This window comes from Mobula birostris, chromosome 25 (assembly GCF_030028105.1).
Source record: "Mobula birostris isolate sMobBir1 chromosome 25, sMobBir1.hap1, whole genome shotgun sequence".
NCBI lineage: Eukaryota > Metazoa > Chordata > Chondrichthyes > Myliobatiformes > Myliobatidae > Mobula > Mobula birostris.
The window spans coordinates 3,812,358-3,831,004 of record NC_092394.1 but is presented as its reverse complement, the minus strand read 5'-3'; the positions used below and the strand labels follow the sequence as shown (position 1 = coordinate 3,831,004).

Here is an 18,647-nt window from a genome sequence, read left to right as displayed (position 1 = left end):
CTCTTTTATTGTCATTTAGTAATGCATGCATTAAGAAATGATACAATATTTCCTCCGGTGTGATATCAAAAAACGCAGGACAGACCAAGACTGGAAAAACTGACAAAACCACATAATTATAACATATAGTTACAACAGTGCAACAATACCATAACTTGATGAAGAAGTCCATGAGCACAGTAAAAGTTCAAAGTCTCTCAAATGTCCCACATCTCACGCAGATGGGAGAAGGAAGAAAAACACAGCACCCTCGCTGCCTGCATTCAGCCCATAACACTCCCCTCTCGGCACCTATCCAAATGCTTCTATAATGTTCACAAAATACTGGAAGAACTCAGCAGGTCAGGCAGCACCTAGGGAGGAGAATAAACAGTCAACGTTTCAGGCTGAGGTCTTTCATGAGGACTCCTTCCCTCTCACCTATCACTTGCCAGTTTGTACTCCTTCCCCTCCACTTATTCTAGCCTCTGCTCCCTTCCTTTCCAGTCCTGATGAAGGGTCTCATCCCAAAACATCCACTCTTTATTCCCCTCTATAGATGCTGCCCGACCTGCTGAGTTTCTCCAGTATTTTGTGTGTTGCTGTAGATTTCCAGTGTCTGCAGAATCTCTTGTGTTGATGATCTGCCTCTTCGGTGTTGTAATTCTGCCTGCTTTGACCAATCCCTCTGGCAGCTCACTCATGCTGAATGTGGTGGGATCTCACGAAGGGGTGTCTCTCTCTGCAGGAAGCGGCGTTACCATGCGAGGCGCATCCAGAGGGACATCCTGAAAAGGAAGAGCTTCCTGCCCGATGACGTGGGGCTGGCGTCGCATTACAAGCACCACCACACTGGTCAGTCTGCACTGGTGTGGCCGCGGGTTCCTCGTGGGTGGGTCTCTGCTGGTGCTCTAATACAGTCCCACAGATGCTGGAAAGCTGAGATAAATCAGAACGCAGGAAATGGCCTGCATGTCGAGCAAGTGTGTTACTAATCAATAATCCTTGAGAAAGGCTAGAAAAATATAACTGGCAAAGATCTTCAGCAAGTATGGAGGAGAGGGGCAGGTCCCTTCTTAGGAGGCTGGCAATTGTACCGGTCTTGGAATTATAGAAACATACAGGACAGAAATGACCCACTCAGACATTGGCACTCATCTACGCTAATCCCCGTTGCTCGTGTCAAGCCCATCTTCCTCCACCCCTTTCACACCCTGACTAATCGAGAACCTGTCAACCTCCACCTTAAATATACTCAATGACTTGGCCTCCACAGCCGTCTGTGGCAATGAGTTCAACAGATTCACCATACTCTAGCTGAAGAAATTCCTCGTCTCCGTTCTAAATGGACGTCCCTCTATTCTGAGGCTGTGCCCTCTGGTCCTAAACTCCCCCACTATAGGAAATGGCCTCTCCACGTCCACTCTTTCGAGGCCTTTCAATATTCAATAGGTTTCAATCAGCTCCACCGCCCCCATTCTTCTAAACTCCAGTGAGTACAGGCCCAGAGCCATCAAATGCTCCTCATACTTATACCCTATCATTCCCAAGCACTCTCCATAAATTAACCCTTTCATTCACTGGATCATTCTCATGAACTTCCTCTGAACCTTCTCTAACGCCAGCACATCCTTTCTTAGATATGGTCCCAACTGCTCACAATATTCCAAATCTGATATGACCAATGCCTTAGCATTTGAAATGAGTTCTGAATCTGTGCTTGGACTGTACTATGCCCAGTTCCACATGTTTCCAGCTTTTGGAATGAGAGGGAGAGGGGGAGGGGGGTTGAATGTTCCTGGAGATGGAATGGACGTGTCTACAGACCAGGTTACTCCCATCTGTGATCACACCTCTCTGCTGAACATTCCCTTGGGTGCCTGCCGGTCTGATTGTATTTCACTGCCTGCAGGTCTGGGGAACGTTCCTGAGGAGGATGAGGAGGATGAGGCAGAGCAGGACATGGAGGCGGACGACCGGGTAGTGGTGGAGTACCGGAGTGACAGCCGCACTGGCGGGCACTGGAGCCCCCGGGGCTCAGACTCTGACGAGATGGACTATGATCTCGAGCTGAAGATGATCTCAATGCCTTCGCCCAAGAAGAGTCTGAAGATGACGATGTACGCGGACGAGGTCGAGGCTCAGCTGAAGACCATAAGGTGGGTATTCAACTCTGCTGCCTCTCCCCCCCTCGGTTTGCATCCTGTCCCCAACCAGATGTGCAAATGAAAGGTAACGCAGTCCAGTCTGGCGGAGCTCACATCCACTCTGTCTGCCGGTGGACGCAGGGCAGTGATCCACTCTGTCTGCCGGTGGACGCAGGGCAATGATCCACTCTGTCTGCCGGTGGACGCAGGGCAGTGATTGGATGTGTTTGGACAAATGAGGAGAGTCTGGATCTCTCGGGTAGCGTAGCAGTTAACGTAACACTATTACGGCACCAGTGACCAGGGTCAATTCCCACCGTGGTACATTCTCTCTGTGACCGTGTGGGTTTCCTCCGGGAGCTCTGGTCATCTCCCACACTCCAAAGATGTTTGTATGAGGTTAGTAAGTTGTGGGCATGCTGTGTTGGCACTGGGAGCGTGGTGATGCTTGTGGGCTGTTCCCCAGCACATCCTCAGACCGTATTGGTCATTGACGCAAACGACACGTTTAACTGTGTGTTTTCATCCACATGTCACAAGTTTTAATAACATCTAATCTGGTGTGGGGAGACAGGTCTGATGGCTAGGGTGTGTACACAAAAGGCAGGATGAACTGGAGTGACCGACGGGGATCTGGCTGGGGCCCCTGTTATTCCATAAGACATAGGGACAGAATCATGTCATTCGGCCCATTGGCTCTGTATCAGGGATTAGGATGAGGAGGCAGTGTAAGGTATCCCAAGTTTCCACTGATAGTGTTTTTGGAATGTGGTTTGTAAGGGAAATCCAGAAGGATCTGGGGGTGGTCAGGGAGGGATGGAAGCTGATTGAATAAACTGCTGAGTGGAATATAACACGGTAAAATGGGAGATCGTGCACTGTCAGAGGTTACAGTGGGACATTGATATGATGCAAAACTGGGCTGAGAAGTGGCAGATGGAGTTCAACCCAGATAGTGTGAGTTGGTTCATTTTGGTAGGTCAAATATGATGTTAGAATATAGTATTAATGGTAAGACTCTTGGCAGTGTGGAGGATCAGAGGGATCTTGGGGTCTGAGTCCATAGGACACTCAAAGCTGCTGCACATATTGACTCTGTGGTTAAGAAGGCATACGGTGCATTGGCCTTCATCAATTGTGGAATTGAATTTAGGAGCTGAGAGGTAATGTTACAGCTATATAGGACCCTGGTCAGACCCCACCTGGAGTACTGTGCTCAGTTCTGGTCACCTCACTACAGGAAGGATGTCGAAACTATAGAAAGGGTGCAGAGAGGTTTACAAGGATGTTGCCTGGATTGGGGAACATGAGAACTCAGCCTTTTCTCCTTGGAGCGACAGAGGATGAGAGGTGACTTGATAGAGGTGTACAAGATAATGAGAGGCATTGATCGTGTGGATAGTCAGAGGCTTTTTCCCAGGGCTGGAATGGCTAGCACGAGAGGGCACAGGTTTAATGTGCTTGCAAGTAGGTACAGAAGAGATGCCAGGGGTAAGTTTTTTACTCAGAGGATGGTGAGTGCGTGGAATGGGCTGCTGGCAGTGGCGGTGGAGACGGATACAATAGGGTCTTTTAAGAGACTCCTGGACAGGTACATGGAGCTCAGAAAAATAGAGGGCTGTGGGTAACCCTAGGTAATTTCTGAAGTAAGTTCATGTTTGACACAGCATTGTGGGACAAAAGACCTGTATTGTACTGTAGGTTTTCTATGTTTCTAAAAAGTAGAAAGAGTAACACAGATTCCTCTAACTTCCAGTTATTTATTTATTTATTATTTACTTTTACAGCACAGTAACAGGCCCTTTGGCCCATCGAGCCTGTACCATCCAATTACACCCATGTGACCAATTACCCTACTAACCGGTTTGTCTTTGGAATGTGGGAAGAAACCAGAGCACCCGGAGGAAGCCCATGCAGTCATGGCAGAACATACAAACTCCTTACAGACAGGGGCGGGAATTGAACCTGGGTCGCTGACTCTGTAATAGCATTGCACTAATTGCTATTGTACCACCCCCTTTGTCTTCTCTTTCTCCCTCCCGCTTCCCTCTTTCCCCTTTTTTCTTCTCTCCTGGCCATCACTTCCCTCTGGTTTCCCTTATCCTTCCCTTTCTGCCATGGTCCACTCTCCTCTCCTCTCCTGTCAGATTCCATATTCAGCCCTTTACCTCTTCCACCTATCACCTGCCAGTTTCTCACTTCAGTACCCCCTCTCCTACCCACCAACCTTCCCCCTCACCTGGGCTCACCTGCCAGCTTGTACCCTTACTCCTTCCTCCCCCTCCCCTACCCACCTTACTCTGGCTCTGCCCCCTTCGTTTCCAGTCCTGGTGAAGGGTCTCAGCCTGAAACATCAACAGTTTGTTCCTCTCCGTAGACGCTACCCGACCTGCTGAGTTTCTGCAGTGTTTTGTTTAGTTTATGCCAAAGCTTCCAGAGGTTGCTACAGCCGTGCGGCGCTCCTGCTGTGAACATATCCTCATGTTTATCCGGTGCTCTGATTCTCCAGGAATTCCATAAGGCCAGAAACGAACATGACAATTGTGTCCAGCAACGTGAAGAGCCGGATCGGTTCCAGGCTTTCGGCGGAGAAGGTGTCGGACGTCCGGCTGCTGCTGCAAGAGAAACGGCAACTGGCAGAGAGACAGCTGCCCAGTGCAGGGAGCAGCTCTGTCACTGGTACGGCCCCCGTTCCCACACGTGTACAGTCCATGTTCAGCTCTGTCACCAGTATGGTCCCCGTTCCCACACGTGTACAGTCCATGTTCAGCTCTGTCACCGGTACGGTCCCTGTTCCCACACACGTGTACAGTCCATGTTCAGCTCTGTCACCGGTACGGTCCCTGTTCCCACACACGTGTACAGTCCATGTTCAGCTCAGTCACTGGTACGGCCCCTGTTCCCACACGTGTACAGTCCATGTTCAGCTCTGTCACCGGTACGGTCCCTGTTCCCACACACGTGTACAGTCCATGTTCAGCTCTGTCACCAGTATGGTCCCCGTTCCCACACGTGTACAGTCCATGTTCAGCTCTGTCACCGGTACGGTCCCTGTTCCCACACACGTGTACAGTCCATGTTCAGCTCTGTCACCGGTACGGTCCCTGTTCCCACACACGTGTACAGTCCATGTTCAGCTCTGTCACCGGTACGGTCCCTGTTCCCACACACGTGTACAGTCCATGTTCAGCTCAGTCACTGGTACGGCCCCTGTTCCCACACGTGTACAGTCCATGTTCAGCTCTGTCACCGGTACGGTCCCTGTTCCCACACACGTGTACAGTCCATGTTCAGCTCTGTCACCGGTACGGTCCCTGTTCCCACACACGTGTACAGTCCATGTTCAGCTCTGTCACCGGTACGGTCCCTGTTCCCACACACGTGTACAGTCCATGTTCAGCTCAGTCACTGGTACGGCCCCTGTTCCCACACGTGTACAGTCCATGTTCAGCTCTGTCACCGGTACGGTCCCTGTTCCCACACACGTGTACAGTCCATGTTCAGCTCTGTCACTGGTACGGTCCCTGTTCCCACACACGTGTACAGTCCATGTTCAGCTCTGTCACCGGTACGGTCCCTGTTCCCACACACGTGTACAGTCCATGTTCAGCTCAGTCACTGGTACGGCCCCTGTTCCCACACGTGTACAGTCCATGTTCAGCTCTCACCGGTACGGTCCCTGTTCCCACACGTGTACAGTCCATGTTCAGCTCTCACCGGTACGGTCCCTGTTCCCACACACGTGTACAGTCCATGTTCAGCTCAGTCACTGGTACGGCCCCTGTTCCCACACGTGTACAGTCCATGTTCAGCTCTGTCACCGGTACGGTCCCTGTTCCCACACACGTGTACAGTCCATGTTCAGCTCTCACTGGTACGGTCCCCGTTCCCACACACGTGTACAGTCCATGTTCAGCTCAGTCACTGGTACGGTCCCTGTTCCCACACACGTGTACAGTCCATGTTCAGCTCAGTCACTGGTACGGCCCCTGTTCCCACACGTGTACAGTCCATGTTCAGCTCTGTCACCGGTACGGTCCCTGTTCCCACACACGTGTACAGTCCATGTTCAGCTCTCACTGGTACGGTCCCTGTTCCCACACACGTGTACAGTCCATGTTCAGCTCAGTCACTGGTACGGCCCCTGTTCCCACACGTGTACAGTCCATGTTCAGCTCTGTCACCGGTATGGTCCCTGTTCCCACACACGTGTACAGTCCATGTTCAGCTCTCACTGGTACGGTCCCCGTTCCCACACACGTGTACAGTCCATGTTCAGCTCAGTCACTGGTACGGTCCCTGTTCCCACACACGTGTACAGTCCATGTTCAGCTCAGTCACTGGTACGGTCCCTGTTCCCACACACGTGTACAGTCCATGTTCAGCTCAGTCACTGGTACGGTCCCCGTTCCCACACACGTGTACAGTCCATGTTCAGCTCTCACTGGTACGGTCCCCGTTCCCACACACGTGTACAGTCCATGTTCAGCTCTCACTGGTACGGTCCCCGTTCCCACACACGTGTACAGTCCATGTTCAGCTCAGTCACTGGTACGGTCCCCGTTCCCACACACGTGTACAGTCCATGTTCAGCTCAGTCACTGGTACGGTCCCCGTTCCCACACACGTGTACAGCCCATGTTCAGCTCAGTCACTGGTACGGTCCCCGTTCCCACACACGTGTACAGTCCATGTTCAGCTCAGTCACTGGTACGGTCCCCGTTCCCACACACGTGTACAGTCCATGTTCAGCTCAGTCACTGGTACGGTCCCCGTTCCCACACATGTGTACAGTCCATGTTCAGCTCTCACTGGTACGGTCCCCGTTCCCACACACGTGTACAGCCCATGTTCAGCTCAGTCACTGGTACAGTCCCCGTTCCCACACACGTGTACAGTCCATGTTCAAGTTGATTGGGGCTGGAGTAGCCGTTGCAACCTCCTGTGTCCCCAGCTTATGCTTACACCACACCGGCAGTACGCGGTTTCCCAGCAGCCAGTGCTGCCACGTTCCTCTGCTTCATTTCAGACTGACAATGTTCATCACAAGATCAACATTGAGACCGTCAGACATAGGAGCAGAATGAGGCCATTCTGCCCATCAAGTCCACCCTGCCATTCCATCATGGCTGATTTTTTATCCCTCTCAACCCCATTCTCCTGCCTCCTCCCCCCCCCCCCCCCCCCACTGTTGTACCCTGACTAATCATGAACCCTCAGCCTCTGCTCAATGACTTGGCCTCCATAGCTGTCTGTGACAATGAATTCCATAGATTCACCATCCTCTGGCTAAAGAAATTCCTCCTCATCTCTGTTCAAAAGGGATGTCCTTGTATTCTGCGGCTGCGCCTTCTGGTCTTAGGCTCCCGTCCAGATCCACTCTGTCTAGGCCTTTCATTTTTTGTTAGGTTTCTGTTAGAACCCCAGCTCCCCCCCATTCTTCTAAACTCCAGTGAGTACAGCCCCAGACATATCTAATGCTCCTCATATGTAACACTTTAATCTTGCTTAAAGAGGCTGAAGAAACTTTGGGCATATCTCCTTCAACCCTCACCAATTTTGCTTGATACACCATTTGAAAGCCTCACAGCTTTGTACAGCAGCTGCTTTGTCCAAGATTGGAGGGAACAGCAGAGAGTTGTGAACACAGCTCAGAACATAACTGGAACCAGCCTCCCCTCCACGGGCTCCATCTACACTTCCCTCGGCCTTGGCAAAGCATCCTTCCCAGACACTCTCTCTTCTGCCAGCGGGCAGAAACAAAAGTCTGAAAGCACGTCCCACCAGGCTCAAGGTCAGCTTCTGCCCGCTGTTATAAAGGTATCGAACGGTCGCCTGGGACACTTGACTTCACAATCTACCTCACTGTTTCCCTGCGCTACACTGTCCCTGTAACTGTAACATGAGTCTGCATTCTGTTGTTTAATCTTATTCTACCTCAATGCACTGTTGTAATTGAGTGATCTGCATGAATGGTACTCTGTACCTCAGTACCTGACAATCAGAAACCAATTCACAACTCTGCCCCTCACCTTCAATACATTCCCTCTGCTCTTAGACACTTCAACCCTGCGAAATAGAACTGTCTGTCAGCTCTATCTATGACTCTCATAAACCTTTAAACCTCTGTCAGATCTCCCCTCAATCTCCACTGCTCCAGAGAAAACAACCCAGGTTTGTCCAGCTTCTCGTTATAGCACGTGCCCTCTAATCCAGGCAGCATCCTGGTAAACCTCTTCTGCGCCGCCTCTTAAACCTTGATACCCTTCCTATAGTGGTCTGACCAGACTGTATAAAGCTACAACATCTCACCTCGAGCTCAGTTCCGTGATTAATAAAGGCAAGCATGCCGTACGCCTTATTTACCCTCCTGTCGGTCCGTGTGGCCGCTTTCAACAAGCTGTGCACTTGGCTCCCGAGCTCCGTCTGCACATCAGCTATGTGTGTGTGTGTCTGTGTGTCTGTGTGAGTCCGTGTGTGTGTGTGTGTGTGTCTGTGTGAGTCTCTGTGTGTGTGTGTGTGTGTGTGTATGTGTGAGTCCGTGTGTCTGTGAGTCTGCGTGTCTGTGTCTGTGTGTGTGTGTCTACATTTGATCTCCAGTCGAGGCATCGCCAGGCAACCTCTCACTGCCACTCTGCTTTCTGTTTCGGTTGCAGGTGTGAGGCAGAGGCTGGGGAAGCGGCCGCACTCGCCACACAGCGTCAGTGTCAGCCGGCGTGAGCCTCAGACAGACGTCCACAGCAGGCTGGGCTTTTCCAAACAGGACAGCAGGAGCTTCCCACCGGACAAGGGCAAGAAAACGGGTAAGTTCGCCCTGTTTCAGCAGGCTAATCTTGCAGGGAGGAGGTGAACGGTCAGAGGCAGTGTCTGCTGTAGCTCTATCCACACTGTTCCTTGCATCCTCAAAGTACGTCAGACATGATTTCCCTCAATAAAAATGTATTTAGTTAGAGAGAGAGTGCAGAACAGGCATTTCTGGCCCATCAAGCTGCATCACCTAGTTAACCCTCGCCCTGAGGTTGCTCCAACAGACAAGGCGAAGGAGAATCTTCAGGGCTTCTACAGATACTGGGTACAGAATCTATAGATACGAGGCAGTACAGATAACAGAGGAGCTGTCTGCTGTCTTGAGGCCGGGATCTGAGAAGCTGTTCCTTCGGACCTTGTGGGAGGCAAGTGCAGAAATTGCACGGACCCTGGCAGAGATTTTTAAATCATCCTTAGCAACAGGAGGGGTACCACAGGATTGGAGGGGAGCCAATGCCACTTCACTGTTTAAGAAAGGCTCTAAAAACAAATCAGGAAGTTGTAGGCCAGTGAGCCTGACATCAGTAGTGGGAAAGTTATTGAAAGGTATTCTGAGGAACTGGATAGGCATGGACCGATTCAGGACAGTCAGCATGGCTTTGTGCCTGGTAGGTGATGTCTACCCAATCTTGTAGAGCTTTTTGAGGAAGCTGCCAGGAAAGTTGATGAAGACAAGGCAATGGATGTTGTCTATGTAAACTTCAGCAAGGCATTTGACATAGTCCTGCATGGGAGGTTGGTCAAGAAGGCTCAGTCATTTGGCATTCAGGAGGAGGTAGTAAACTGGATTAGACTTTGGCTTTCTGGGCGAAGCCAGAGAGTGGTAGGAGATGGATGCCTGTGACTATCGGTGTCCCCGGGGGATCGGTGCTGGGTCCTTTGCTGTTTGCCGTCTATATCAATGATCTGGATGCTAATGTGATAAACTGAATCAGCAAATTTGCGGATGACACCAAGACTTGGGGGTGTAGTAGACAGTGAAAAGGGGCTATTACAGCCTGCAGCAAATCTCAACCAGCTGGGAAAATGGGCAGAAAAAGATGGCAGATGGAATTTAGTGCAGGCAAGTGTGACGTTTTGCACTTTGGTAGGACCAGCCAGGGTAGACCTTACACGGTAAATGGTAGGGCACTGAAGGGTGCAGTAGAACAGAGGGATCTGGGAACACAGGTCCACTCAGTGAGAGTGACATCTCAGGTCGATCGGGTCATAAAGAGAGCTTTTGGCGCATTGACCTTCCTAAATCAATGTATTAAGTACAGAAGATGGGATGTTATTGTCGAAGTTGTATAAGACATTGGTGAGGTCTCATTTGGAGTATTGTGTGCAATTTTGGTCACCTACCTACAGGAAATAGGTAAACAAGGTTGAAAGACTACAGAGAAATTTGTAAACTGTACAAATGTTGCTGGGTCTGGAGGACCTGAGTTATTAGAAAACATTGAATAGGTTAGAACTGTATTCTTTAGAATGTAGACGATTGAGGGGAAATTTGATATGTAAAACTGAGGGGTATGGATAGGGTAAATGCAAGCACTGAGGTTGGGTGGGACTACAATTAGAGGTCACGGGTTCAGGGTGAAAGGTGAAAAGTTTAAGTGGAACATGAGGAGAAACTTCTTCACTCAGGGTTGTGAGAGTGTGGAATGAGCTCAGTTTAACGTTTAAGAGAAGTTTGGCTAGGTACATGGATAGGAAGGATATGGTCTGGGTGCAGGTTGATGGGCAGTTTAAATGGTTCAGCACAGACTAGATGGGCTATACTTCTTGTGCTATACTTCTTGATGACTCTAAGCTTCAACTATCTGCGTTGTGCCCCTTCGGCCTACTGTATCCTGCTGAACTCATCAGTAATCAGATGCCCAACGAAACCTGTCCCGTCTGTCTACACAGTGTCCCCGTCCTCCCATGTCTCTCACATTCAGAGACTGTTCAATACCTCTATCGTATCTGCCTCTACCACCCTTTGCAAGGCGCCCACCACTCTGAGGAAAAAGCAAATCTTACCTCCTATCTCTTTTGAAATTACTCCCTCTCACCCTAAATGCATGCCCTCTGGTATTAGACATTTCAAACCTGGGGATAAAAGATACTGTCTGTCTACACTATCTGTCCCTCTCATAATCTTATAAACCTCAATCAGATCTCCCTCAGCCTCCGTCATTCCAGAGAAAGCAACCCAAGTTTGTCCAACCACTCGATACAGCACGTGCCCTCTAATCCAGGCAACATCCTGGTAACCTCTTCTGCACCCTCTCCAAAGCCTCGACATCCTTCCTATGATGAGGTGCCCAGAACTGTATGCAATACACCAGTTGCAGCCTAACTCGAGTTCTACAGTACTGAGCAAAAGACTTGAAATTAGTTCATGCTCTCCAAAGTCTCCACATCGTTCCTACAGTGGGGTGACCACAATATGCCTGATGTTTACTCTCACCTGGTTTCTGTAACTTGTTTCAGACATTTTATTGGATTCTAAATAAATTCTTGCCAATCTTCAACTTGAAGCATTTGCTCTTGGTGATAATGTGTGTGTACTTGCCTCTTTCTACCTTCCCTGACCTCCCTCACTCCCCCTACCTCCCACCCTTCCCTCCCTCACCTCCATGCCTTGTTGGGGGAGAGGCCAGTCTCTTGATAATGATGTTGGCACAAGCTGACGTTCCGCTCTTCCCAACAGGGGGTTTGTGGAGCCGTCTAGGGAAGGTACGCGGGAAAGGGGAGAAGTTGCCGGAGAAAGAGGCGGACAAGGACGCTCCTGCGGTGAAGGACGAGGAGGAGCCGGCAGCGGGAGAGGAGAAGGAAGAGGATGGCGACACGGCACTGCAGCGAGCCTGGGGTGCCCTGATCCGGGAGAAGGAACGCTCACACAAGAAGAGTCGGCTGGACAACCTGCCCTCGCTCCAGATCGAGATCAGCCGGGAAAGCTCCACCTCAGACAGCGAATCGTGACTTCCAGGCACCCCAGTCAGGAACTTTGCTCCTCCACCGAGGGAGAAATGGCAGCTCTGGGTACCCCAATGGACAGTAGCCGGCCCTGGGCTGAAATCTGGTGTGTTTAATCCCCCATCCCTGAGCCCCCCCACACCCCTCCGCCATGTTACATTTCATTTTATGACCGAATTAAAGTTAAGCTTGAAAGCCAGTTTGTGGGTTGGATTTACTTGTGTGTTGCCTGTCACAAGCACTGGCTGCCCCTGCTCCCCTCCCCGCTTCTCTGTGAAGAGATACAGAGTTTACAATCCATAGGAATGGCATACTGTTGACTCATTCACAAGAAGCCGAGTCACTGGCAAAGCCAAAAGTCTTGAGAAGGTGCAGTTAATGGGCGGTCTTAAGAACATAGAATAGAACAGTACAATACAGGCCCTTCAGCCCACCATGTTGTGCCGACCTTTTAAGCTACTCCAAAATCAATCTAACCCTTCCCTCCCACATTGCCCTCCATTTTTCTATCATCCATGTAAGAGTCTGTGAAATTTCCCTGTGAGATTAGATGAGCTTTATTATTCACATGTACTTTGAAACACGGTGAAATATATCGTTTGAGTCCGAGGATGTGCTGGGGGGCAGCACATCAGATGTCGTCACTGTAAAGTGTTAGGCCAGGGGTTCCAGTAACAGTAAGCAAGGATCTGTGGCCTCAGGTTGGGCAGTACTGTACCGCCCCAGTAGATTGTTCCACACACTTACCATTCTCTGTGTAGAACAAACTACCTCTGACACCCCCATGCTTTCCTGTTCCAGTACTTACATCCAGCAACCAATGTCTGAGTCCCCGAAGCAGTTCTGTTTTCTCAACAGTACACTCTGCTGCCCCTACACTAGGGAGAGAATGAGTTTCCAGAAGGGAAAAGGCTGCCTTCTCCTCTGTTGCTGTTGGTTCAAAGTAAAAAGTGAAAGGGTGAGTCATTGGAGCTGCCCTCACCTGGCAGGTGGGGCATCCTCCATCACACTCTTGACTTGTACACCTTCCAGAAGGTGTGCGATGAGGTGCCACATGAGAGTTATCCATATGATAAGGATGCATAGAGTTGGGAGTGACGTATCAGCATGGACAGAGGATTAGTTAACCAATAGAGTTGGGGATTGGAATAAATGGGTGTCAGGAGCTGAGTCACTGCAGGATACCCAGAGAGTGACATAGAAACACAGAAAACAGGTGCAGGAGTAGGCCATTCAGCCCTTCGAGCCTGCACCACCATTTATTATGATCATGGCTGATCATCCAACTCAGAACCCTGTACCTGCCTTCTCTCCATACCCCCTGATCCCTTTAGCCACAAGGGCCATATCTAACTCCCTCTTAAATATAGCCAATGAACTGGCCTCAACTGTTTACTGTGGCAGAGAATTCCACAGATTCACCACTCTCTGTGTGAAGAAGTTTTTCCTAATCTCGGTCCTAAAAGGCTTCGCCTTTATCCTCAAACTGTGACCTGTTCAATGGTGAAACAATTTCATTTTAATCATTCTATGATCTATGCTCTACAGTGTTTGACTGCTCTGTTCAGAGAGACGTGTGAAGTGATTCACTTTGGAAGATGGAATTTGAAGGCAGAGTTAAGGATAAAGGCATGATTCTTAGCTGTGTCGAGGAACGGAGGGATCTTGGGGACCACGTCCTGCAGAGTTGCTGTGCAAGTTGACAGAGTGGTTAAGAGGGCATATGGTACGTCGGTCTTGAGAGCAAGAGCCACAAGGTGATGTTGCAGCTCTGTAAAGCCCTGGTTGGGCCTTACTGCCCATTACATCGCTGGCATTTGGGAAGTGCTGAAGGTCCTCAATCTCTGGCGGTGTTCAGAGCTTCATTATGTCAGTCATGTGTCCCAGCTGGAGTCTGGAGAAATATCATCACACTCAACTACAGAAGGATTTTTCATTGCTGTTTCTGTAACAATTTTGTTTTACCAGTCAGGGTGCCCCGAACCTGGAGGACAGGTGGACCTCTCTTAGTCTGGCCTCTACCCTTTGACCTGTTTGGTATGGGTGGCTCTACGAAGAGCCAAAGCATAAAACCCTGACTCCAGCCTGCACAGCTCTCTGGGTCCTTGAGGCACACAAGCCTCCAAACCCTACAACAAGGCCTGGTTAGACCACACTCGGAATATTGAGTTCAGTTCTGGTCACCTCATTATGGGAAGGATGTGGAAACTATTGAGACAGCATAGAGATCAAGATGGTGCCTGGATTAGAGAGCATATGGTTGAGTGAGCTAGGGCTTTTCTCTTTGGAGAGAAGGAGAATGAGAGGTGACTTAATAGAGGTGCACAAGATGATAAGAGGCACAGATCAAGTGGACAGCAGAGAAATAAAAACAGAAGATTCTGCGAATGCTGGAAATCTAGTGTAACACCCACAAAATGCTGGAGGAACAGAAGGTCAGGCAGCATCTATGGAGAAGGATGAAGGGTCTCAGCCTGAATCATTGACTATTCCTCTCCATAGGTACTGCCTGGCCTGCTGAATTCCTCCAGCATTTTGTCTGTGGTACTCTGCATAGCTAGAGATTTTTCCATGAGGACATCTATTTATGGTGATTGGAGGAGAATTTAAGGGGTGTCAGAGATGAGTGTTCTTACATGGAGTAGTGGGTGCACGGAACCACCCTTTCCAGGAGTGGTGGTAAAGACTCTTAGATCGGCAAATAGAGGGTTGTAGGAGGGAAGGGTTAGATTGTGGAGGAGGGAGGGTTGTAGGAGGGAAGGGTTAGATTGTGGGGGAGGGAGAGTTGTAGGAGGGAAGGGTTAATTGCGGAGGAGGGAGGGTTGTAGGAGGGAAGGGTTAGATTATGGAGGAGGGAAGGGTTAATTGTGGAGGAGGTTTATATATGTTGGCACAACAGTGTTGTGCTGTATCGTTTAGTTGGCCATTTGAATACGGTTCGATACTACATTGTGGGCCGAAGGGTGCTACGTTCGGTATTACACTGGTGAACGAAGGTCTGAACCGGAAAACTCCTCGTCCACCGACTGACCACCCGACCCAATGAATTGAATTGAATTTCTTTAAATTTTACATCCATCCCACACCGCAAGGGAGTAAAAATCTTTGCGTTATGATTCCGCCGCAATATACAGACATGAATTTATAAGTCTCATGGCTTGTAGAAAGAAGCTGTCCTGTAGCCTGTTGGTCCTGGCTTTTATGCTGCGGTACCGTTTGCAGCTGAAACAGTTTATGGTTGGGGTGACTGGTGTCCCCGATGATCTTCCAGGCCTTCTTTCCGCCCCTGCTGCTGTAAATGTCCTCGATGAAGGGAAGTTCACACCCGCAGATGCGCTGGGCTGTCCGTACCACTCTGCCGTGCCCAGAAATCAAGGTTGGTGCAGTTCCCGTACCGGGCAGTGATACAGCCAGTCAGGATGCTCTCAATTATGCCCTTGTAGAGGTCTTGAGAATCTGGGGGCTCATGCCGAACTTCGTTAGTCACCTGAAGTGGAAGAGCTGCTGTTGTGCTTTTTTTGCTACACAGCCAGTGCGTATAATCCAGGTAGGACCTTTAGTGATGTGTATACTGAGGAAAATGAAACTACTCAACTGCCGTCCCATTGATGTTGATCTGGGCAAGCCTGTCTCCATTCCTCCTGTAATCCACAATCTGCTCTTTTGTTGTTTGGACATTGAGGGAGAGGTTGTTATCTTGGCACCACCGTGTCAGGGTGTCAACCTCTCCTCTGTAGGCTGTCTGGTCACCGCAAGAAATAAGGCCGATCAATGTCGTGTCATCTGCAAATTTGATCAGCAGATTGGAGCTGTGTGCGACAGTACAGTCGTGGGTGTAAAGGGAGTAGAGGAGGGGACTCAGGACACAACCCTGAGGGGAGGGGAGGCAGAGGATCAGCAGATTGAAGCTGTGCATGGCAACACACCTACAGAGTTGTGTAGGGAGTAGAGGAGGGGACTTGGGACACAGTCGTGGGGGCTCCTGTGTTGAGGGGCAGAGGTGAGGGAGCCCATCCTCACCACCTGTCGGCGATCCGGTAGGAAGTCCAGGATCCAGCTGCACAACGCGGGGTGCAGGCCGAGGTTTCTGAGCTTCTTGTCAAGCCTGGAGGGGAATTATGGTGTTGAAAGCTGAACTGTAGTCCAGGAACAGCATTCTAATGTGTGGATCCGTCTTCTGCAGGTGAGTAATGCTGAATAAACCTATCACAAGCACTGGGACGTGTACACTGCTGTCAGTGGGATCTCGTCAGTGAATGTAAACCATTTGGCCCTTTGAGCCTACTCTATCATGGCTGATCTATCACCCCTCTCAACCCCGTTCTCCCCGTAACCTCTGCCGCCGTGACTAATCAAGAACCTATCAACCGCCGCTTTAAATACACCCAACGACCTGGTTTCCCCAGCCGTCTGTGACAATGAATTCCACAGATTCAGCACCCTCTGGCTAAAGAAATTCCTCCTCATCTCTGTGTCCTCTAGTCCTAGACCGCCCCACTATAGGAAACATCCTCTCCACATCCACTCTATCGAGGCCTTTCAATATTCGATAGGTTTCAATGAGACCCCCTCCCATTATTCTAAATACCAGTGAATACAGACCCGGAGCCATCAAACGCTCCTCATACGTTAACCCTTTCATTCCCATGAATTTCCTCCGGACCATCTCCAATACCAGCGTATCCTTTCTTAGATAAAACGGGGTCCTGCCAATGCTTTTTCTACAGTCATTCGGCCCCATCCCGCTGGGCCAAAACAAGCGGGGGCCGGGTCGGTGAGAGACGGGCTGTTTCAATATGTGTGGCTGTATCTGAACTGTGCCATGTCGGTGCGCGACCATCAGCGGGCGATGCGGCTCAGAAATTGGCGCCGTGGCGGACAGGAATGCAGGTCATCAAAACTGGTCGACACATCACCGGCACCCACACCCGCCTACCCGCCATCAATGACAGATATACAGGGAGGAGCTGGAAAAGGGCCAGTAACATCATGAAAGATCCCACCCACCCTGCTCATGGACTGTTCGTCCCACTCCCATCAGGGAGGAGGCTGTGTAGAATCCACATCAGGACCACCAGACTCAAAAACTGTTACTTTCCCCAAGCAGTGAGGCTGATCAACACCCCCACCCACTCACCCACCCCTCCACACCCCCAACCACCACTACTTTATCATTTCCTGCCAGTCACCTGATGTACGGACACTCCTGTACCTAGTGTCACTTTATGGACAGACAATCAATCTGTGTAGATAACCAATCTTGTTGTGTATTTATATTTATTGTGTTTTTAAATTAATGTTTATTTTATTTTTCGTGCTGTATCGGATCTAGAGAAACAACAATATCATTCTCCTCTACACTGAAGTGTCAGTAAGCCATCATGAATCTTGGAATGAATCACCGTGTGAGATTGTTACGCTGAATGCGCGGTTGTTCGAACCTCTGTCCGGGTGAGTTCTGCGTTTAAGCTTTTCTTCTCGCCGCGGGACGCGTCACTGATCTCCCGCTGGGTGACACCAACCCTCACCCTCACCCGGGTCCCTCGCAGAGCCCCACCACGTCCCTAACGCCGGTGAATGCGGAACGGTCAGAGGCAGCGGCGAGCGAGCAAAGGAATCACGGCCCAACGTGAACACGGCGCAATCTTTATTTGTATAATTACACAAACGCCACGACACAACCCACTCACCGCACCGGAGTCCCGTACGCCGTGACGGAGGAGGGGATCGCGGAGCGTGCACCGTGCCCGTCTCCTCTCTCTCTGTATATGTATATCTCTCTCTCTCACACACTCTTTTCCTCCACATTCACAGTTCAGAGAAGCCTTGCCCCACGAAACGCCGCTTCTAAGGATCACCACCGCGTTTCGGGTTTGCAACAGGTAAACTAGGCCGCCCTGCCGCCCTCTCGTTTCAGCTCCCTCCCAACCGGCCGACACCCTCCCGAACCCCCACGAGCCCAGCGTGTTCACCGGTTACGGTGGTTTTCTCAGCGGGCGAATCTCGAGGCTCTCAGCGATAAGAACAGAGAGGTGCGCTGGTTAACCAGGTCCCGCACTCGCCACCCCTCACCCTCGGACCACCCGAGCCCACTGCCCCTCGGCGCCGGGTGTGGGGGCGGCTGCGAGGCTGAGAATTGGTAAGAGAGCGGTTAGCGCGACGCTGTTACACCGCGCCCCGTACAGTTCGAATACGGGGTTCAGTTCCGGCGCACTCTGTAAGGAGTCTGTACGTTCACCCAGTGACCGCGTGGGTTTCCTCCGGGAGCTCCGGTTTCCTCCACAGTCCAGTGGCTGTAAACAGTCCCCTGAAAGGCTCGTGTTAGATCGGTGGGGCGGTGGAGCTGGAAGGGCCAGTCCCGCCTGTATCTCTAAATGAAATGGTGGTGGTGGTGGGGGGGGGGTAGTGGAAATAACGATAAACAGTCTGTAATATTGCCCCGAAACAGAACTTCTCCAAAATGGGGGGACGGAAACAGTGCCTCAATAGACAGGATGACTTGGGTGGGACGGCGGGGGGGGAATGGGGCCACATGGGGTAGTGGGGAAATGGGGGAGTAATGGGGCAACATGGGGTAGTGGGGAAATGGGGGAGTCATGGGGCAACACGGGGTAGTGGGGAAATGGGGAACCATGGGGCAACATGGGGTAGTGGGGAAATGGGGCAACACGGGGTAGTGGGGAACATAGAACATAGAATAGTACAGCACAGTACAGGCCCTTTGGCCCACTATGTTGTGCCGACCCTCAAACCCTGCCTCCCATATAA

At 50.6% G+C, this 18,647-nt stretch overlaps 1 protein-coding gene across 6 annotated transcripts in view; it reads left to right on the top strand.

The window, feature by feature from the left end:
- ncbp3 (nuclear cap binding subunit 3) overlaps nucleotides 1-12,078 on the top strand; it is a 40,728-nt gene extending 28,650 nt beyond the window's left edge. For all 6 annotated transcript variants that reach the window (XM_072243388.1, XM_072243387.1, XM_072243386.1 and 3 more), the window contains 5 exons: nucleotides 728-834; nucleotides 1,892-2,138; nucleotides 4,636-4,805; nucleotides 8,783-8,929; nucleotides 11,614-12,078. In XM_072243388.1, the coding sequence (XP_072099489.1) occupies nucleotides 728-834; nucleotides 1,892-2,138; nucleotides 4,636-4,805; nucleotides 8,783-8,929; nucleotides 11,614-11,885 (943 nt within the window). In that variant the 3' untranslated portion in view covers nucleotides 11,886-12,078. The remainder of the gene's footprint in view (nucleotides 1-727; nucleotides 835-1,891; nucleotides 2,139-4,635; nucleotides 4,806-8,782; nucleotides 8,930-11,613) is intronic.
- Nucleotides 12,079-18,647: the final 6,569 nt, after the last annotated feature.